This window comes from Spermophilus citellus (genome assembly GCF_964194105.1).
Source record: "Spermophilus citellus genome assembly, chromosome: 5".
NCBI lineage: Eukaryota > Metazoa > Chordata > Mammalia > Rodentia > Sciuridae > Spermophilus > Spermophilus citellus.
This window is the reverse complement of record NC_138186.1, coordinates 125,508,191-125,531,161: the sequence shown is the minus strand read 5'-3', so window position 1 is coordinate 125,531,161 and position 22,971 is coordinate 125,508,191. Positions and strand designations below refer to the sequence as shown.

Sequence of the window (22,971 nt, the reverse complement as noted above, 5' to 3'; positions counted from 1 at the left end):
AAAAAATAAAATTTAAAAAAAGAGAAAATTGAATAGCAATAGGAAACTAATACCTTTTCATTAAAATTGTCCTGTTTGCACAATTTATAAAGTTCATAACAAATGAAGATCTGACCTTGAAAAGTCAGTATACCATCAAATTGGAAAGCTTCCATATCCTGGCTCCCTGATTTTGGCTTTAGGGTGTGTCTGGGGTCCAGGAAAGCTCATTTCCTGTACTCTTCATGGATTGCTATAGATTTACTGACCTGGATTCAATAATATTGTCAGGTAATAAAGAACAGAAATATATACCATGTTTCAAAAGTCATAAAATTAGAGATTACACGAGCATTATACCATCCAGATTGTCTCATGTAGAATTAGGTTATTTGCTTCCCAGAATGGGGGCTTTACTGTCCAGTCAGCACAAAGGCAGAGATGCTGCACTGCACAGATGGGAGGGGGAAAGAATGGATTTTTTCCAAGAGTGTAAAGTGAGAAAAAGCAAATAATCAATGTTGGGCAAGAGAGCTTCATTTAGTCATTTAGTTCTGCCTGGGTAAGCAACATCTGTGAGAAAATAGCCCTCCCCCCTCAATTTGCAGATATTTATAACCAGACCAGAAGGTGGTTTAAAGACATCATGATTAAGTGAAAGAATAAACTATAACTGCAGGCTGTAGTAAAACCAAATGAGATCTCAGAGGTCTAATCCCCAGCACTGAAGCGTGAGGACCTTCCCCATTCTCTGTTAATATTCATGTCCTGTCTCTTCTAGTAATGGGAACTCCTGCTTCCAGAGACCGTCTATTCCACTTTTGGATGAAGACTTATTAACCGTGTTTCTTTATATTTAGCAATAATCTTCAACCTTCACCCTTTGGTTCAAGTTCCACTTGTTTGCAGCTACATACTGCACGTCTGCACCAGGACTTACCCCTGGCTGCACACTGGCATCACATGGAGAACCTTTAAGCAGCAGATGCTTGGGCTGTCCCAACTGGGGAGAGTGGAACCCAAGCATCTGTATTTTTAAAATTCTGTAGTCACGGATGAAGATTACTGGCTTGAACCCTTTGTTTGTACAGTTAAGGATGTCTCATCTGAATTAAATCTTTTCTTCCTTAGGCTGTGACTTTCAACCATCCCTCTAAATCAGACAATAGAAAGCAAATGGCAGTTATGACTAACAGCCTTGGGAAGGAGAAGCTGTAGGAGGCAACCAGGAAGGATCTGGAGGCCCAAGGAAATGGTGGGGTTTATTTGATTTCTTCTATATTTATAAATGTATAACCCAAAAGATTATCTGGATTTCATCAAAATTTAAAAAATTCTGTGCAGCCAGGCATGGTGACTGATGCCTGTAATCCCAGTGGCTCAGAAGGCTGAAGGGACCGTGAGTTCAAAGCCAGCCTCAGCAACGGTGAGGCGCTAAGCAACTCAGTGAGACCCTGTCTCTAAATAAAATACAAAAGAGGGCTGGAAATGTGGCTCAGTGGTTGAGTGCCCCTGAGTTCAATTCCTTGTACCAGAACAACGACAACAACAACAACAACAACAACAAATTTCTGTGCTTTGAAGAATTTTCACAAGAAATGAAAAAAAAAAAATCAGAATGGGAGAAATGTTGGCAAACCACATATCTGATAGTATCTAGAGATTTAGTATCCAGAACATGTAAAGAACGATTGCAAGTCAAGATTAAAAAGACAAATAATGTAATTTTAAAATGGTCAAAGCTGGGCCTAGTGGCACATGCCTATTATCCCAACAGCTTGGGAGGCTGAGGCAGGAGGATCTCAAGTTCAAAGCCAGTCTCAGCAACATAGGCCCTAAGCCACTCAGCAAGACCCTGTTTCTAAATAAAATATTAAAAAGGGCTGGGATGTCTCTCAGTGGTCAAACACCCCTGGGTTTAATCCCTGGCACCAAAAAAAAAAAAAAAAAAAAAAAAAAAGGTCAAGAGATTTAGGCATTTTTCCAAAGAAGACATAAAAATATAACCAGGTTCTTTTCCCAATATCTTCCCCAAACATAAATATACACAAAAATCCATTACCATAAACATTTTTGTATTTTGCAAACGTTTTGCTTTGACCATAAATTCCTCATAATGATAAAAGTAACTTCAATGTCCTGAATGAGCATATCTGGATATGGTGGAAAAACCTGAGGACCCGAAGCTACTCCTAGCTCTGACCCCTATCTGTGGAGTACAAGGGCAACCCCAGAGGCAGGCAAGTAGAGATCTGAGAAGAAACCCTGGATTTCACAATGACTATTTGAAAATTCAAGAATTTCCCTGAAGAGTCTTTTGTAAACTCCTTAAGGCAAAAGAAAGTTATTTTTTTAAATTTAGATGTAGATTAAAGGAGCATTTAGCTCTTTCTTTGTTTATATTAAATGTAAATTGAATAACTATCTATCATTTCTTTGCTTACATTAACTTCTGTTATTCACAAAACAATTAGAAAACAACACAAGGCAGTGCTTCTTCAAGAACCAAGCCATGTGATATCAATGACAGTGAAGGAAAGGAGAATAGAGCATTTGTCGATATCCTGACATTGTTGTTACATCAACAGGGCTTTGCATAAACTGCCTCTATGCCTTATGCAAAGAATTTTCAAATTATTTTAAATAAGATTCTCAAATTATTTAAGACATTTTTGCTTCAAATTACAAATGATAAAAACAATTACATAAATTTATTTAAATAAAAAAATAGAAACATTGGATATGAGTGGAATTTACTATGAGCTAATTCTCCAAATGACATTAGCCAAAAAAGAGCATCAAAATTCCACAATTAGCTGTTAAACAGTAATTTCCAGTATTTAGCAATGTGTAGAGACATTTTTGGATTGTCATTACTGGGGGATACTACCAATATCTAACACATTAAAACCAGGGATGCAGCTAACCATTCTATAATGTGAAGGACAGGCTCCCTAACAAGGAATTGCCTGATCTAAAATGGCAATAGTGCTATGGTTGAGAAACCCTTCACTAAACAAAGCATAAGCAGTCCATGGAATACTACATGGCCATTAAAAATAATCTTATAAATTAGTGATTTCTCGATTCTGTATATTAGGGTATGTGATGGATCACCTGAGGAGATCTTAAAATGCCCCATTCCCAATAATCAGGATCAAATTCTTTGGGATAGAATCTAGGCACAGCTGTGTTTTATATTCTTTCTTGGTAATAGAAATATATAGCCAGATGTGAGAGTCACTAATTTACACCACATTATATACAGACATTAAATAACATGGAAACATATATATTTTAAATTTAAATAAAGCATGTGGCAAAACTATGTACAGTGTAATTAAATTTCTATTAAAATATATATGAACTGTAAAATATATGTGCACTGTAAATATATGTATGCATTGAAAATGGCAAAGTGTAAGGGCACTTATTTGTATATTCTTTCTCAGAATTAGTATGTATTTATTTGTAATAAAAGTCAATAAATCACTCTGTAAATAGTTTGACAGTTTCTTCTAAAATTAAATATACCATGACCGTACAACCTTGCAATTATACTCTTGGGCATTTATCTCAGAGAAACAAAAACTTCTGTTTACACAAAAATCTGTACATGAATGTTCCTAGAAGTTTTATTTGTAACAGCCCCAAATAGAGATAATCCAGTTGTCCTTTACCAGGTAGGTGGTTTAATACACTCTAGTACATCCATACCGTGGAGTACTATTTAGCAATAAAAATGATTAACTACTGAATTATGCTCAGTGAAAAAAAAAGTTAATCCCTAAAGCCAACATATGTATAACTGCAATTTATATAACATTCTTGAAATTACAAATTTTTACAAATGGAGAAGAAATTAGTGGTTTCAAGCAGGTGAAATGGGTGAAAGGGAAGTAGGTAGGATTATAAAAAGGCAACATGAGCAATCCCTGTGGTGATGGGAATTTCTTAATGTGGACTCCATCAATGTTAATATCCTAATATTCTTGTATAGTTTTGTAAGATGTTACCAATAGAGAAAAACAGATAAAGGATTATGGAATCTCTCTGATGTATTTCCTAAAATTGCTTGTGAATCTATAATTACCTTGTGTTAGGCAGCTTTTCATTGCTGTGGCCAAAACACCTGACAAAAATAATTTAGTAGAGGAAAATTTTATTTTGGGCTCATGGCTTTAGAGGTTCAGTTTGTGGTTGGCCAGTTCCACTGCTCTGGGACCACAATGAGGCAGAACATGATGGTGAAGGGTGTGGCAGAGGAAAGCTTCTTAGCTCAAGGCAGCTAGAGAGCAGAGAAAGCAAGGAGCCAGGGACAAAATATAATCCCCAAGGTCATGCCCTCAGTGACCTACTTCCTCCAGCCACCCCACCTGCTTACAGTTACAACCTAGTAATCCATTCAAATCATTAATTCATCAAATGGATTAATCCACCAATTCAATTACCACTTTCATAAACTCATCATTCACCTCTAAACACTCCTGCCTTGCCTACTCTGAGTTCTTTTGTGGGGATGCCTCACATTCAGACCACAACATCTTTAACAGTTTAACTTTTTTTTTTAAAGAATAGGAATCAATCTTAATGAGAATAAAAAGCAGCTACTGTGTTGGAACGAGCTCTGCCTTAAGGAAATACATTTCAAATAGTGGCAAATATATGATATATGGGGATTACATGGTTTCCTCACCAACAAAGCAATACATAAGGGCGAGTAACACACAAGGGAAACATACAGTGGAAGGAGAGGATGGTTGCAGAGCTTTAGAATTTACCTGATACATCAGCCCTCTCAGCTCCTGATGCTTGCAGATGCGAGGAACCCCAGGTCTAAGCTAAAGTCAGTGGAGGTGGCAGATTTAAACAGGAACGGGCACTGCTCAGGTGCTCCCTGTTCCCTCCAAAACAGTGATTCTCAAATTCAGAGAGCATTGGACTCACAGGAGAGCCTGTTAAGGCAAACATTCCCAGACATGTCCCCAGACACTGATTCTGTGACTCTGGGGTATGGCTCATAAATCTGCATTTTTAAACAGGCTCCTGGGGTGAAAGCAGACTTTTAAGAACACTGCTCTAAGGGAAGCTGAGAGGCGGACTGGGTCTCCTCTGCCCAAGAAGTGATGCTTGTCCTCAATCAGAACAATGAATTTCAGTTGTATTTCCTAAAGGGAGATTAAAGGGATTCTTCTAGTAAGGGAACTTATAAAGTCAATTACAAGGTTAATTGCTCAGAACTGAACTCATGTTAAAGAATGGTCTAGATGTGGATTCTTAACTGCAGAGAAGAGAAAAAAATATTGTGGCCATTTTGCTGTAGTAAGACCATGGCCTGGTTGTCCCTAGGGTCTGTACAATAATTAGCATTTTGAGGGAACCTGGTTCTCCCAGCACTGTGGTCCTGTGGTCAAGAGCAGCATGAGGGGAACATATCATGTTTTTACCCTTATGAGTACTTCGGTGACCTTGGAACACAGAAACTAAACTATTTAGACAAAACAAATTGTTACCAATAAATATTATCCAGGCCTAGGTTGTTTCTTTTAGCTGTCATTTTTTTTTTTTTTGCCTGTGTACTGGACAAAAAGCTCCATATAAAACAGAAACTCAGGGGAAATGGGGAAATGTTGGTTAAAGGGTACTAACTTTCAGTTTTAAGATAATAAGCTCTGAAGATCTAATGTCCAACGTGATGACTGTAGTTAATGATGATGTATTAAATGTCTGCAGTTTGTTAAGAAAGATCTTAAATATTCTCACCACACATAGAGAGAGAAAAAAAAAACAAAACTGTGGTGATGGATATGTTAATGAGCTTGATTGTGGCAAACATTTTACAATGCACATGTGTATCAAAACATCATAATTTATATACATATGTATAATTGAGAAAAACTGGATACACATACATACACACACACACACACACACACACACACATACATATATATCTCTCTCCAGTTTTTGCCAATTATGCCTCAATAAAATTGGGAACAAGTAGGGACTCACACACTGATCCCAGCCCACAGCCACGGCCACTTTCTCACTCTCTGCTGTCTTCTTGATTTTTTCTTGTCCTTCCAGGTACTAGTCTTATCTGTGCTCTTCTCAGTTTGTTTCTGGGCTTAGGACATTTGCTCCTCTTGATGATAATTCTGATTATTCACTTTAGTTGCTTTGCCTCTTGTCATCTCAAATACCCACGGTTTCCAGCCCACCCTTATTCTAAGAGATTCCAAGCTCATTTCCACCTGATGGAAGGTGTTCTGCCCATCAGCTGGCCATGCTGGTGTGTGCTGGTCATATTAACTATAATACCACTGATGAAGCACATGGTTACCAGTGACCAGGTACTGTCTCTCCTCCTTTTGCCTGTCCTACTTTGGTCTTACGTGCTTAGACATTCCATACTTGGCCTGTTTCACTCTGTGTTTTCCTCCATTGTTAATGGATGTAGCAAGTGTGGTGTTCAGAACAGCACTAGACCTTGGTGTGTCATAATCAATTAGTCATGCCTGCCTTGGGTGAAGATGTGTGTACGGTCTTGCATTCTAAGAGGGGGCTAATTTCTTCCTTTCTTCAGGGCTGATATATTAACTGCAAATGCCTCACAAGATCTCTTTGCATTCCTTTACTCAAACTCAAATCTTTCAGAATAGAAACTATTTCTAGTGCATTAGCATTTTCCATTCATTTTTGCTATAAAAATATCTGCAAAGTAGAGACTGCAAGAATTGTGTCTTTTCTCCAAAGAGAACATAATCTGCCAGTGCCTTTGGCAGAACCCATTTTGTGCTTGTAGTGTGGGAATTGGACAAATCTTCCTAGCTTCAGGTCAGAAATAAGTGTAGCTTCTGGGCTGAATGGTATAGGGAAAACTGTTCCCTATTATTTAGTCTCTTCCTTCTGTGGCTGTTGCTTATCTTTTACCATCAATTGTAGTTAATGGTCTAGAGACAAAACTTAGCCTCTTAGAGCTGAAATGTGAAAACCCAAATCATGGGAGCTTGCTTACAGAATTGCATTCCTATTTTCCACACAAAATCAGTGTGTTCCACATCCCAGCACTCTGACCGGTGTGTCATGTCTACAGAGTGTCATCTTCACAAGGGAACACTGACTCAACTTACCTTGTAGTGAAAGAGAAACAATCCACAGAACAGGCTGTACAAATCCGCTGTGAGCAGAGAGAGGTTGACCGAGGTGGCGCTGGTTTTCTTTATGACAACTGGCATAAAGCTGTAGAGACCAAACATGCAGGCACTAAAGCCAACATAGAGCAGTCCTGGGAGAGAGTAAAGAGAGGAATGTCAGTGCCTCCTCCAGCATCCTCAGCATCCCCACTTAGGAGGACCAAGAGGAATCTTGCACCCGACCTATGGCTCACCGAAAGCAGTTTTTCTTCCTCCATATTAATTTTGCTTGCCCCTATAAAAAGTACTTAAGGGTAAAAACTTATTTCTATATGTTTCAGGTCCTAAGTTTAACAAAAGTGACATCAGATCTACATAAAAATTTTGAGCATGAAGTAAGTAAACTCGGTACAATAGCCCCCTCTAGTGTGGAGGACATACCCTTCACTCCAAGAGGAAGATGGAAATGCGTTTTCATTATTTCAATAAGGTAGATCTTGTGTGTATATTCTGTCATAGTAATATCAGAAGGTTTTTGATTCTACATCAGAAGTTTTAATTCCCTAAAAGTACCAATTTTCCTACACTTGAGTTTCACACTACTTATAATTCATTTTCCTTTTAATCAAGTTACTAAAAATGCAATAAATACTACATAACCTATGACTAATACATGAAAAGACATAAAATTAATTCAGTATTTCTTAAAGAACTCTGTGATTAACAGACTGTGAACAGATCCATCTTTAAGTCACTAAAAATAATCAAGTTTGGATAGAATATAGTCCACACTATTTTTTTTAAAGGGCATCATTGATTTGCATCATATCATGTCTGCGCTCCAACGTTCCAGAATTCTTATACTCTTTCATCATATTACCTAGCATGCCCTGTGTGGATTCTGACTTGTGGGTTCTGATGTCTTGTATTCACTCATTTACTCAATCATTATTTACTGAGTACCTTCTATACCCTAGGGACTCTGCAATGGGCTAGAAATACAATGAAACACAAGATGGACCGGAAGCTTAGGGTTGCTATTTGAGATCTGCAGGAGGGGGTAGTGGTTAGAAAAGGTGGTTAGGTAAAGCTGCTTTGTGGAGATGACATATACCTTGAATGCTATGGACTAAAAGGAGATTGTAGAAAGCAAGGGAAGAATATTTTAGGCAGGGAGATCTTCACATGTAAATAACCTGAGAAGGGACAGGGTATAAAATCTTTGAGGAGCTGCCAGGGTCCAGAATGACTGAATGGGCAGTCACAAGAAATGAGATAGGAAAATTAGGTAGAGAATGTATTATACCAATACTTGTGTCTTAGAAAGAAATTTATGTCTTATTCTAGTTGCAATAGGAAGCCACTGAGCAGTTTGTAGCAGGCATTTAAAGTAATATGATTTTCATTTATAGATTACTTTGTCTACTCTGTATAGAGCAGATGAGAAAGAAGAAAGCCTGGGAGGAGACCTGGGAGGAGACTAATTAGGCTAACTCAGACTGCTACCAGCTTAAACATATTTTTTAAAGCTGCAGAAATTAAATATAGGGGGACACAGTGGAATAGATACGCCATCACAGTGGTCTGTTTGGTTAGGTGAACTAGTGCTTTGGTGTACAATTACCCTGTTTGTAAATGCCGCAGTCAATCAAATGAGCACATTGTTAACAGGAGAGTTGGCCTGCAGTCCCCATAACAGGAAGCCATGAACCCAGTCAAGGGGCCTCAACTGTCTACACCTCAGATTCATTGATAAAAAGAAAGGTGTACCCTTAATTAACTCCAAGATTCACCTGCTATGTGGTCCCATTATCCTGTCTTCAAGGGAAGGCCAAATATTGATTGGCCTCCATAAAACAAAACAAACAAACAAACAAACAAACAAAAAAGGAATCAAACCACAACATCAAGTACTGAAACCCAGTACATTTTCTTTCCTATGACATTTGACTTTCACCATAGCCTACATTCATTCATACATCCATTAGCACAATATGGCAAATGGGACAAAGGGAATATTTAAGTTATTTACTGGACTTCCAGCTGTGATTCTAATGTTTCTGCTCCCCAGGAGCATACTTCAGCTGGATCAAGTTGTACATTTGAGTTTACTATTCAGATAATCACAGCCAGTCTTGGTGTTCAGTAGAGTAAAACAAAGGAATAAAAACAATAAGGGGGCTGGGGATGTGGCTCAAGCGGTAGCGCGCTCGCCTGGCATGCGTGCGGCCCGGGTTCGATCCTCAGCACCACATACCAACAAAGATGTTGTGTCCGCCGAGAACTAAAAAATAAATATTAAAAATTCTCTCTCTCTCTCTCCTCTCTCACTCTCTCTTTAAAAAAAAAAAAAAAAAAAAAAAAAAAAAACAATAAGAAGTAGTATCTTCTTGCTTTTAATCATTCTGTATCTTGCAACTGTCCCACACTGTGGGAAATTACAATTTGTTAAAACTTTCTTCAAGTCCAGAAAATATAAAACATTTCTCCTTCCGTCTACTCTAAGGAAAAAAAGATTTTTTACTTTGATAAAGTAAAAACCATATGAGCTGTCCAAGAGATTCTAAGAGGTAGATCAGTGTTGTGGAAAGAGGAAAGAGAGAGATCCACTGACAGATGATGGAAAATGAAGACAGACTCAGATTATGTTCTTTTACCCCAACCAATACAAGTTCTTCAGAGATCAGAACTTGGGCCACTCTTGGCTGACTTCCCAAGGAGTACGAGGAAGGTGAGATGATGCTGACCACCCTTAATATTCCCTGCCTCTTTGGTCTAGGAGTGGCAGTAGTTGCTATTCCATGTCCCAGTTCCCCAGACAGAAACTGCAATGTCTACCTAAAGTCCTCCCTTTAACATTGTCTCCACCACTTCCCATTTGTCTATATTTTATGAGATGGGAGAAGGTAGAATAGCATCCATCTTCTTTGCTGACATTCATTCATTTGCTCATTTAAGCAAACACTACAAACACTAATTCATAGAACTAACTGGACATAACTTCCTTAGCCTTGGTTTTGAATACACAACCAGGGTAACTCTGCATCATGTCCAATCCCAAGAGTGGAATCCTAAATAGAAGTTATACTCTATGTACTTATAATTTGCCAAAATACATTCTACTGTTGTGTGTAACTAAAAAGAACAACAAAAACAACAACAATAAAAACACCTTCTCTGATAGCCATGTGCCCACAATCAAGCTAAACAAGAAAACTATGTACTTGGCCAGTGTACGCTAATGAGGACAAATGTGGCCAGGCATCACAATTTCAAACCCAACCCTACAAATCCTTCAGAAAGAGAAGGATGGATATTTGATTCCCCTTCTGGGCCATTTGGGCCTAATTTCCAATCAAGAATTAAATGGATGACTTTGTAATGTGTTCCTTTTACACTGTCTTCATCATCTTGAACTACAGAGGACTGACATTTTAATGGCAGTCTGGGAGCTTAGGATAAAACTATCTTTTGATGACACATTTAACTAACACAGAATTATAAGAGAGCCTCGGTGGACATGCACATGACATCCACATAATTAGAGGAGAAATTCTTTTGATCATTATTACTACAGTCAATATCAAATTAATTTATACCCACAGACCACTGCATGTGAAGTGCTACTAAGCACAAGAAACATTTGAGAGTTGTGGCTTTGAGAATCACAAGGCAAATTTGCTTCTATAACCTGCAGCTGCTTTCCTTTCCTCGCTGCCCCCCTCTCCTCTCTCCTCATTTTCATTTAATTATAACATCCTATACATACATTTGAGGAAAAATAAGTCACATATCTTTGATGATATAAGGACCGAGCAGCCCTTGAAATCACTAGCAATATCCCTTCGGGGATGTCACATGCACTGCCGTGGCTCACACGTGCCTTCAGAGGAAATGATGTCCCCAGCAAGGTGGATCTGGAGCATAGGGGCCCAGGGGTAGGTAAAGTGATGCAGGGGACTTTATGTCCTTGTTCTCCTCCCTTGTCAAAGGAAGCTGTCAGTTGTGTCAAATCTATATAGGCTGGAGATGGCTTGAACACCAAGCTCCAGTGTTGTGGAAACATCTGAATTTTTTTGCCTTCCATTTTCATTAATTCTGCACCCATTTCCCAAGCGCCTCTTGGCTAAGCCAAATTCCATGTTCACTTCTGGGACCCGTGTGCCTCCGGATAGACACGGAGGATACCTGCTGAGGGCATTCAATGGCAGTCCCTTCACGGGCTTGCTCTGTGATCGATCATTAGAGCATCACCTAGGATCTGAAATCCTTGTCCCCATATATTTCAGAGGAAAGTGATTCTAAAAACAGGTGGAATATGAGATGCCTTGGATGACTATTAACTAGCTCAAAGCATGTCTGGTATTTTCTAGGTTCATTTGGATACCAAAAGGATTAAGGATTTCTAATGTGCAAACTGCTCCTTTCTGAAAAGGTTTTTATGGGCTCAGAATGCCCATTACCTTGTTTCATTTCATGCTTTTTTGTTAAGTTCAGTTTTTTCCCTTTTACTAAAGTGCCGCTTTTTAATGATCACATCAGTTTTGTGCTTCCTGGCTAGACCAAATTGCTGTCATTTCTGTGCTACCACTGCCTCAGGGCATTTTCCTTTCTGGTTGGTCTTTAACCTAATAACACACTTCTGTGTCTATCCACCATAATGGCACCTTGACAGTGATAATGTGAAGAAGCTCAAGTAGGAAACATGATGAATTACACAATCTGGTCTCTCACAGTGTACAGGAATCCCTGAAATGAAAAGGGATTTCACCATCTTTTCCCCCTGCCATTCAAAATCCCTTCCTTGTTCATGCACTGCACCCAATCACATCACTCTTAAGATTGCTAAAAACAGTATCTTAAGGTGTGCAAACTTCTTACCTATTTGCCAATCCCAGGGCACCTTTAACAGCTCCTTATGCTCCATAATAGCTCTGCAAATTCAAAGAAAGCAGACCTGATGAGCAAGATGATAATTTGTTCTATTTTCTCCCTTCTCTTGATTTGCCATATTTATACAAATAATAAAACAACCAATTGAATTTCAAAAATAACTTTGAGCCATACAGAGGCACCCTGTGGTCTTGCCAAGTGTGGCCAGCAGTGGTGAGAGCTTCCTGGTGGCTATGGTAGAGCTCAAGACTCCACTGTCCTCAAATAGTCCATCCAGACCCTTTGTTCTTTCTCACTCAGATGCTTTCTAAGAAGCAAATGCCCAGATTCAGAAAATTTCTGTGCTTGCAGCTTTAATCAATTTTCTGATTGGGCATTTTATAGAGTAGTAGTTCTCAAGGATAAAGGTATCTTTAAAGTCATCTGGAGACTGTGTTAAAATACCACTAGAGAGCTTGATTCTGCAGGTCCAGGTGGGGCTCCAGGAGATGCATTTTGGACAAGCTCTCCTGCAATGCCAGGACTGCTGGTCTGAGGACCACACTTTGAGAACTACTCACTAGAGGAGGACCAGGAGGTGAGGTTGGCACCACTCCACCAGCATTGCTTTGGTGCCAGTGTGCCTTCAATTATCCTATTTGCTAAACAAGCCTTTATTTGGCAACAAGTGTCCCTCAAAGGGCTCAGCCATCAATAACGGGCTGTAACTGAAGCAAATGAGCACTAAATCTCTGAATATATATTTTGAATTCAAGTATAATAAGCCATAACATGAGCCATCCATCTACAGAACATTGGCTATGAATAGCTGATCTAGAAAATTCATTCTCCTCTCCCAAAGTTCAAACACCAAACTTAGGAACTTTAAAATGCCACCACACTTTCAAACTAAGTTCTTCTCAGATAGTCTTTCCCACCTCTATGCTTTGTTTGGGAGTTTTTCACCAGTATTCAGGATGCCAAAATCTGGAGGCTGGCTAGAAATAGCCTATATACAAAACTTGTTTAAGGCGATGCCAACATTATCTTCCATTAGTAATTTAAGATGTTGAACCAACACAATTACAAAATACTTGCTTTGCGGATAGAATTTGATGTGAGAATTAGTCATCTGTAGAAAAGGATTTGGTGAAATTAGACTGGAAATTATACTACCATTCTTTACTTCTTACATGAAACTAAAATGTATGTTCTTTACTGATGGAAAATTATGATTTGACACTTATTCTCACAACAAATTGAGGTACTGAATAATTCATTAAGTGATGATTTATATGCACTAATTCCAGGATTATTACAGAACTTGTGCTTTTGGTTTTTTGAAGCTTAATGAATATTGGGTTACACTTTCATGTTTTTAAGGAAGATGGATATACTTAACTCTAAGAAATGAATTGATATATGATCCATGGGCAATAAAAATCAAGTTTATAAAAGGGCAATTTACAACCAGAAGTTTCCTAGTGGTTATCACTAGTAAACAGAATGTCCTTTTGTGGAAGTACACTGAATTGTGATATTTATGCTTAACTTTTCTACTTCTCTAAATAATAACATGCTTACTAGGTTGGGAGAATGGATGTATTCTTAATGCTTTCTTGAAAATTATTTTCCAGGCCTATTAAATGTTTTATAATTTATAGAAATTTGTGTAGTTTGAAGTAAATTTACTAATAAATATACTTTGCACATTTCATGAGACCTTTGTGTGGGAAGTTTGTGACTTCTTTTCTGCCTTGATTTTTATACTTTTAAGGACAAAAACTTTAAGAATAAGTTCCATTTATTTGCTCCTTGAATTTTTTGTTATTTTTTACTCACAATTGGATTCCACTGAAAAATGCACCAAAGAGACCAATCATTCCGAGGAATTCCACTCGGCTCAAGGTTCGGATGATGTATTCTTCCCAGACGTTAGAGATACCATAGAGCGTAGCTCCGCCTAAGACCAGAAGGTCCCCTACCAGCTTATTTTCCCCTAGGAACCAAAGAGAACAGAGTGAGCCTCATTAAAAGTTTCTTAATAAGGGAATCTGGATGCAGCAAATGGAGCTTTCTTTGCCCATTCTATTCTGACATTTTTATATGAAGTCCTGCGATTTCCAGTTGAGATGGAGTACAGATTTTTTATCTGTACTCTCTCTCTCAGTGTGTTCTGATATAAAAAAGGTTTCCTATCTGGACACAACCAGAAGTTTTCCCTATTCAAGAAGGGGACTCAATTCTTTCAAATTGATTCTCTCCATCAAGTTCAATGTCTGCGGTCCAGTTATGTGTCTGTGAATACATGCTGATGTGTGCATGTGTTCTTTTTGTTTCAGGGGAGTGAACCTGGCTTAGAATAAATAGGATCAATTTCCTCCCCTCTGCTCTACATGGTGAGAATAAATAGAACAGAGCAGGCAATACTACATTTTGACCATGGGCAAAATGTGCACATACATGGACAATGAGATTAAGAGGATTTATGAGCTGAAAATTTTCAAATCTCCTGAAGAAAATAATGTATAATGCACTATAATGTTAATATTTTGCTTTTTTTTCCATCAAAAAAGTAACTTGTTTTAAACTCAATTTTGTTTTGAGTCCAATTTTTAATGAATGTTTTCCCTGTAACTAGGTAAATTCTTTCCACTCCAGGAAGGGTGGAGGTAGGGAACAGGGGAGCTGAATCAGCGGTGGCAGGGCCTCACTGATGGGCTCTGTACTCACGTGGCCTCTGGCTCTGGGCTGCAAGAGTTGGCAGGCCAGAAGCTTAGCCGATGTGGCACTCTGGGGCAATGTGAGGTGTGGGGATGAGAAGGTGCTCACTCTAGCATGATTCTCAGGAAGGGACTCACCTGGACTAGCTTTGGATTCCCAGATTAGTTGGAACAATCTAAAACTGTAGAACTAGGCTCTCAATTGGGAGCACAGGGCATATTCTAGGTAGAGGTTTCACATGAGAGCCTCGAGGCAGGGCTTGAAAGAACTCTGTGTGGTCACCTTGGAGCATTGGGTATCTCCTCTAAATGGTGCCACTTTTTCTGAGGCAACGTCCCATTCCTGGTAGGGACTGGGGAGAAAAACGAAGAGACTCTGAAAGGCAACAGTTTGCAGAGTCTATTCTCAAGCGAGTGGAGCTGAGAATGAAATTGTAAGGGCTAGGAGCTTTCCCTGGGTCCCTGGGGAGCTAGTCATTGCTATCCAGCAGATGAGCTGAGAACTTAATGAGGTCTTGGTGAGAAACTAGACTAGGTAGAAGGTCCCTGTAGGCATCTTCTGGGAAAGTTAGGGTTGCTATGACAAAGTGTGAAATCTTCAGCAAGCTTTTTATGTGTCAACTAAAAAAATAATGACAAACTTTAAGTAGTTCATTTGAGGAACAACTCATAAGATAAAATATACCTATAGCCTGAATTATAATGAACACAATTGAGTGTCTTTTCATTCAGGAGACATTTAAGAATCTTGTGATGACACAAAGTCATTATTATGAAAATCACTTATCATTATACTAGGGAAGTATGAAAGGTCTACTTAGTAGAATTCTTGGTCAATACAATTAATTTTAAATGACTGGATTAAGGAAAGCTAAATCATAATGAAATATTTTAGTGGGAATTGGGAGAATATCAATTCTACCTTTTAAAAACCCTAAGAAGACACACTGTTTTGGTGAATAGTCTTACCAATTTTTTCAAATTTCACATTTGTATAACTGTGGACTACTCCGTGAACTGACCTTCACTATAAGAAATGTATTCACCAGTACTTTGAGTCTCTATAATTCAGTGATAATTTTGGATAATAAGAATTCAATTCTGTGTAAGTGCAATTTCAGAAATATTTTCAGAGTTACCAGTGATAAAAAGATGAAGTAATATTAGAATTTTACTGTTAATTATATTTATCAGTTTTTAAGTAATTCTAAAGTGGATCCATGTGCATATAGCATATGCTATAATTTGAATCTTAAATGTCCCCCCAAGGTCCCTGTGTTGAAGGCTGGGTCCCCGGCTTGTGGTGCTTGCTATGGGGAGAGTTCAGGGGGCATGGAACCTTTAGGAAATGTGACCTAGAGGAAGGAAGTGAGGTAATTGGAGGCATGCCCTTAAAGGGGGTATTGAGACCTAGCCCCATCCTCTTACTCTCTTTGTCTCCCTACCACCATGAGGTGAAGAGGCCCTGTCCACCATGTGCTCCTGCCATGATGCACTGTGCTACCACAGGCCCAAAGAAACAGGACCAATGGGTCAAAACCACTGAAACTGTGGATCAAAATAAACCTTCCTTTTTTATTTTAAGTTGATTTATCTCCAGTATTTGTTACATTGATGCAAAACTAACATGGCATGTTTGAAAATTTAGTTGATTAACCAGTACATAATTTTGTACAACCATATTATATAATGAACTGCTTTATATAATAAGGGAACTAATATTTTACATCTAAAATTTGCCTCTAATTAACTGGAAATCACTATGTACTACTCCATATTTTATGAAGTTAATGTAGTAGATCCTGACGTGGTGGTACTAGTTCATTAAAAAGTTTCATGGGTTAACATTAGGCAAAGGAAAGCTATCATCTCTGTGTGCATAAAGACACAACAAGTGATAACATTTTCCAAATTTTGAGTAAATGGGAACATTTGAAATGATGAAATGTTCATCTAACCTGAAACTTCTCTTCCTCCTTTGAATAGCGTACCATTGATATCTAGGCACCTACTGTTTTCCACTCCGTGCCTGTGACTTGTTAACTTCCTACCTGTTCTCTTACAAATAGGGTTGAAGGGCATGGACTCTCACTTAGCTTTATATTCTGAGGATGAGTCTCGGAAAATTATGGGGGAAATTATGCATTCTCAATAAATATCTAGGTGAACTGAGCTCACTGAAAAAGTCTGAATTCAGGTAGAGTTGGGAATAGTCACACCTCTGTCACTTACTAACTGTATAACATTGGACTAACTACAGGGTCTTTCTAAACTTCAGTTTCCTTACCTTAAAATGTGGTTATTGTGAGAATAATAATACATGTAAAATGCCTAGCATAGTATCTGACACTAAGTGTTCACAAGTAGTAGCTAAAAAGTGAATCAATCATTCCCTTTGAATAATCATCTGTCTCTTTGTGTTGGGCCTTTCTCATTTTGGATTACTCCTTAATTCTAATCAACCAAGTCATAATTGTTTTTCAAGAATTGATTTTCCAATTATTAGCCTTTGCTTTTTTTTTTCCCCTCCTGAGATAGGATCTCACTATGTTGCTGAGGCTGCCTTCACAAACCTCCCTTTCAGCCTCCTGAATAGTTGGGATAATCATCATGTACCACTGCACATGGCTTCCTTATTAGATTTTTGTTTAAGCACTAGAAATATCATGTTTGGAGGGATATTTGTGCACATATGGTGGCAGAAGGAGAAGAGAAAAGGTTGTCAAGATCTAATGATAAGTTATACTATCTTGGAATACTGAAGACTATTAGTACAACCCATGTAAAGGTCCTCATACCACTGAATACATTTGAGTTTCAAATACTGGAATCATTTGTTTTGTTTTTCTGGAACTCAATTTGAGCTCCAAAGTCTGACATCTGGGGAATTTTCTCCACTCTGGGCAATTCTGGAAGTTGTTCACCCTAATTTACTATATTAATGCAACTCTATATTTCTGGCTAGATTTCACATCTGGGCCAGATGATTTAATAACAGGCACTCTTACATAAAAGTTTCTTATCTTCTCTGAGCCTTGATTTCTTCAGCTGCAAAAAAAAAATTAGAATAAAAATTCTTTGCACAGTTAAGATAATACAAGAAAGCACCTGGCACCAGTGGGCACTTGACCAAAATGTCACTTTTATTTGTGTCTAATTATCTGGCTCCTTGAAAATACTTCCTTTCTCTCGAAATATATATAAAATTATGTCTAATAAAATTATTCTTATGGGTACCTAACATCTTGATAAATGAACTAAATGCAATGAATGTATTATGGTAGAGAATATTCTGAAGGGCAAGAAACTATGTTTTATAATAAGGAGCTATTTTAATTGTATTTTATTTTAATCCTGTTACCTTCCAACCTTCTCTTTTATATCCATAAGTTTTCCCAGGGAGGTAGAAGTCATGGAGATATGTGTCTTGAGCTTTCCCAAGCCATTTTTATGCATTCTAACATATATAATATTCTCAGGAGCAACTTCCCTTGCATCCCTCTCCCCCAGCCCACACTGGTAACAGCAGTGATGATCTCTCAGAAGGGGACTTTAATACTGACATGGAGCTCAGATGGCACAAAGAGGATGTACATATTAGGATCACCAATATTTACTGACCAACTTGGAAAAGACACCTCCTTTCATGTGAGCTCAAAGGTGTGGGAACTTCCTATGGTGGGTGCTTAGTTTCTGTGATGGGCACGGAAGGTGAACACAAGTGTCATTTGTGTCTTCCCACTATGTATGCCACTCACAGGCTAAAAGGCAGGGTCTCTCTCCCAGGCCATGACTTAGATGCCTTCTCTTTACCTCTGTCTACAGAAGGCAGACTTGATGGTCAGGTGTCTACACCAGCACATCCCAGGTACATCATCCTAAGCCCTGACATTTATGTTTTGTATCTGGAGGGCCTGATGCCATTTAAGAAGCTTCCTTCAGAAAGGTTAAATCCAATGAGGAATTCCTAGATAGTGGGTGAAGAGACATGCTGACAAAGCATAATTAAAGCGATTACCTTAATTATAATGAGGTCAAAGTAACTGAATGGGCCAAAATCAATGTGCTGGGGGAGAGAACTGCCAAAATCCTAAAGTAAGGTGAAACATGGATTAAACAACATTAAAAAAAGGTCAGACGTTCTTTTATCCTGTGAGAGGCCCCTGATAAAGTGATGATAATTAACATAGAGCTGAACACATCATTAAAGTTCTAGAGAGCGCCTGAAGTATTGTGGAAAAGCTCCGTGTCCTAGGCTAGTTAATACAATTGAACCAACTCTACGCTACTGATACAGAAAAAAGGGGGCAGTGTATTTTTGATAATGATACACACCACTTTTAGGATTATATTGATCTCAAAATCAATGTGGGGTTTTTCCCTTCTTAAAAAAATACTTTATATGATAGCTTAAATTGCCACAAAATTTTATATTTTTATAGAAGCAAAGTATGTCCAAATGACCCCTTTCATCCTATATCTGGGTTGGCCTTAAAATATCATCCCATGTACTTGGTCACCATTTCAATAGCACAGAGGGGCTCTGTGACAATAGTTTAATTTTTGTTAACACTGGTGCTTTAGATGTCACAAAGGCAATAGTGCTGTGGGCCTGACTCACATGGGCATATGAAATACCACTTGATGTTTTAGCCATGTCCACATTAAAAAAGAAAAAAAAATGACCACTTTGAAAAGGTCCTCAAGGACTTACTGTCTTTTTCTTAAGTTGTACTACTTTTCTAATACTTCTTTTGAAACCAGATAACATTTTTTATGGGATTAGTGTATACAATCCATGTTAACATTAGAGGCTTAAACATTCAGATTTATCAGGACAAGTAGTCTCCTGTAGAATGTAAGATGATGGCCAGGATGGCCAGGATTGGTAGAAAGAATTTTTTTTTTTTTAAGGATACAGAATTCTTCTTAGTCTGTATTTACATAGTACCCAGAAAGCTGAGAAAGTGTATTTAAATGGGAACTTTAGAACTGGTCACATTGCATCAGACAAAAGTACCATCTGATTAGTTCAAAAGAGATTATTCATATCGAGATCACTGATGACATGTAAAGACACAAATTTGGCCCTTTGATCCGGTATCTATTGATATGCTTGGAATCAGTGTTTCACAGGGGAGAACTGAAAAATGCTAGAGTGTGTACTGTTAGACATCTGTCTGTTGAGGTGGAGATTGATAATGTTGTTCAGGCTGCGGTCCTAGGAGGCCAAGACTGTCCCTCTTTTGCTCTGTCTTGTGTCATTAGCCCCCAGCAACATGGGAAAGGGGGAGGGACGGGAACTTTGGGGTCTAGTTCTTGCTGTCCCAGCTCTGTGACTTTGGTTGCTCTTATATGTCAAATATAAAGAAGCTGAACAAGGTCATTTCTTGCTCTAAAGTTCTATGGGGCAACATAAATGACATCATTTGGGAGACTTTCTATGACCTAGTCTCGTAAAGTGCAGTGCCCCAATTTTTAGTTTTTATTATCTAATTTCCTAAGAAGAAAGGGCAATTCCAAGAACTATAGAAGAGTGGAGAGTTTCTATCCCATGCCTGATGTTAACAGAGGCAGTCATTTTTTTTCATGTTCCCCAAACCCTTCTGTATAACAGGATCTTGGTGTATTTTAAAGAATTACAATGCTTTTTAAAGTATCTTCTGGAAATCTCTTGCATCGGGGCTTCCCAGGAGGTTCACAGAAATCTGATGAGTTAATCATGAAGCTTCATCTTATGAATCATGAAACTTCACCCACAAGCTGTGATTAATATCAGTAGCCCCTCCCTGACAACAAATAAACAAAAATCCATGCAAGAGGAGATGGTACATAGCTCTTCCTTGTAAAGATATCCCACACTCCTGATCTAGCTTCTAAAGGTGAAATACCCACACTTATGCTGAAAAACCAACTTTCATGTGGTAGTTTGAGAGCCCAGTCTTTCTCTGGCTTGGCAGAGGAAGGGCTAGGGTGTGGAGGAGTAGGGAGGAGTGTGGAACACCCTGGGCTCCTAGAATGAACTGTCTCATAAAAACACCTCTAATCAGCTAGTCTAGGCCAGTAGCTTTGGCCTCCCAATTTTCCTCCGAGTAGATGGTAACTCCACTTTAAGCACTGTCTGCAGTTTTCTGAATTCACCTGCAGGCATAATGCCCCCTTCATTTACTAGAGAAACATTTATTAAGTACTTCCTGCATGCCAATATTTTAGGTGTGGGGAACAAACATGAATAGGACACAGACACTGGCAAGACCAGGTTCCTAAGATCCTTGTTTCTCCCAATCACAAATATTCCATTTCTTGCTTTGGTGTCACCTGCAGAGGTCACCAACCTGGTGACCACCCAAAGACTCACCTGCTCCCTGATGCCTTCCCACGAGCACATCGGCTCCTACCATGCAGCCCATTCCCAGGATGCAGACAACAATGCCGATGAAATGCACAGCCTTGTACCGGATCAGCAGGAAGAACCAGGAGAGCAGAATCACCACTGGGATCACAAAACAGTCCAGGAGCTATTGGAGGGAGGAAGGTACATGAGAGGAGGTTCAGGAGTGCTGTATTTGTCACTGAGAAAGCCATGTCACTAATTCAGCTCCGCAGAAGGTATTTCCCCTGAACCTGAGTTTTTATGTAGACCCAGAACTGATTCAGTTAAAACAGAACTAAATGCAAGTTAAACTTTAATTTTTCACTTTCTTGTAAACATCCCATGAGCCTTGAGGGAAAGGAGAAGGCAAATCAATAAGGCAGGTCGGCTGTGAAGTTTCTCCTGCCCCTTCTGGGGTGAGGGAAGCATTGCCTCCCTCTTCTTCAGAGCCCTGGTGGTCTCCACTGGAACACTTAGGCACGCAGAGGAAAGATCCAGTCATTTTTCATGATTCCATTACTTTAGGAACAGATCTCAGAATGGAAGGTAAGGGTATTAGAACGTTTACTTAATTTAGAGTTTAGACAGAACTTGAACTTAATCTCTCCCAGACAATTGTCTCCCTACTACCAGTAAGAGTTACTTAGTCTGTCCTTGTCATTTTACTCTTAAAAGAAAGAAATGCTGTGCCAGGTGCAGGGGCACAGGCCTATAATTCCAGCAACTCAGGAGGCTGAGGCAGGAGGATCGCAAGTTTGAGATCAGTCTCAGCAACCTAGCAAGACCCTGTCTCAAAAATAAAACAGGCTGGGGATGTAGCTCAGTGATAGAGTACCCCTGGGTTCAATTTCCAGTAGAGAAAGAGAGAGAGAGAGAGAGAGAGAGAGAGAGAGAGAGAGAGAGAGAGAGAGAGAGAGAGAGAGCTCTAAATATTAATACAAATATTAGTCTTAAAGCTTTATAAATAGATTTAAATATTATTGTTTTGAAAAGTTTGAACAAAAAGTAGAAAAATAACTTTGACTTCATTTTTATGCACAGGAAATTAGATTCCATGTGACACGGAAGCCCCCAGAGTTGGTGCAGTTTGCCTCAATCACATAGAGATGTAACATGGTGAAATGAGAAGATCCCACATCAAGAGTCAAAAGACCTGAGTTGGTGAACTAGGGCCTGACTTGTAGCTGTGTCCCCTTGGGTATCACAAACTCAGAAGCTCTAGGTTCCTATTAGAATGAAGACAACAGTGTGAAGCTCAGAGATAATACATAATCAAAGTATTTTGTACAGTGTGAGACCCTCAATGCCTGTCTATACCCTGCTTCCAAACATGTGCTCTGTGCTGCACAGAACTAACTCTCAATGTCATCCCTGGAAAAAACTCTGGATACACTAACCAGGGCAGGGTCTACAAGAGACAAACTAATGTCCTGTAGAACTTCAGACTCCATGTGCCAAAGGAAAAACTTGGGATTTGTCCTGCTGCCCAGTGCAGCTCCTTGCTAGAATCTTTTTTTTTAAAGAGAGAGAGACAGAGAGACAGAGAGACAGAGAGACAGAGAGAGAGAGAGAGACAGAGAGAGAGAGAGAATTTCTTAATATTTATTTTTCAGTTTTTGGCGGACACAACATCTTTGTTTGTATGTGGTGCTGAGGATCGAACCCGGGCCATACACACGCCAGGCGAGCGTGCTACCGCTTGAGCCACATCCCCAGCCCCTTGCTAGAATCTTAAGCAAGTGACTTTATCATATAGCAACTAGCATGGGTAGTGATCCCCCATGCTCCTCCACTTTCATGGCCTGCATTCTATTGATCATTAAGTTCTGTCACTTCCACCTTTGAAATGTCTGTCATGCCTGTTCCAGCCATGCTCTCCCACTTGTGC

The 22,971-nt window shown here is 39.0% G+C and overlaps 1 protein-coding gene across 1 annotated transcript in view; it reads right to left on the bottom strand.

The window, feature by feature from the left end:
* SLC35F1 (solute carrier family 35 member F1) overlaps window positions 1–22,971 on the bottom strand; it is a 432,278-nt gene that overhangs the window by 37,667 nt on the left and 371,640 nt on the right. The window contains exons 4-7 of the mRNA XM_081296206.1: window positions 21,069–21,228; window positions 13,830–13,986; window positions 11,997–12,049; window positions 7,113–7,267 (exon numbers count right to left, since the gene is read on the bottom strand). Coding sequence (XP_081152332.1) covers window positions 7,113–7,267; window positions 11,997–12,049; window positions 13,830–13,986; window positions 21,069–21,228 — 525 coding nt within the window. The remainder of the gene's footprint in view (window positions 1–7,112; window positions 7,268–11,996; window positions 12,050–13,829; window positions 13,987–21,068; window positions 21,229–22,971) is intronic.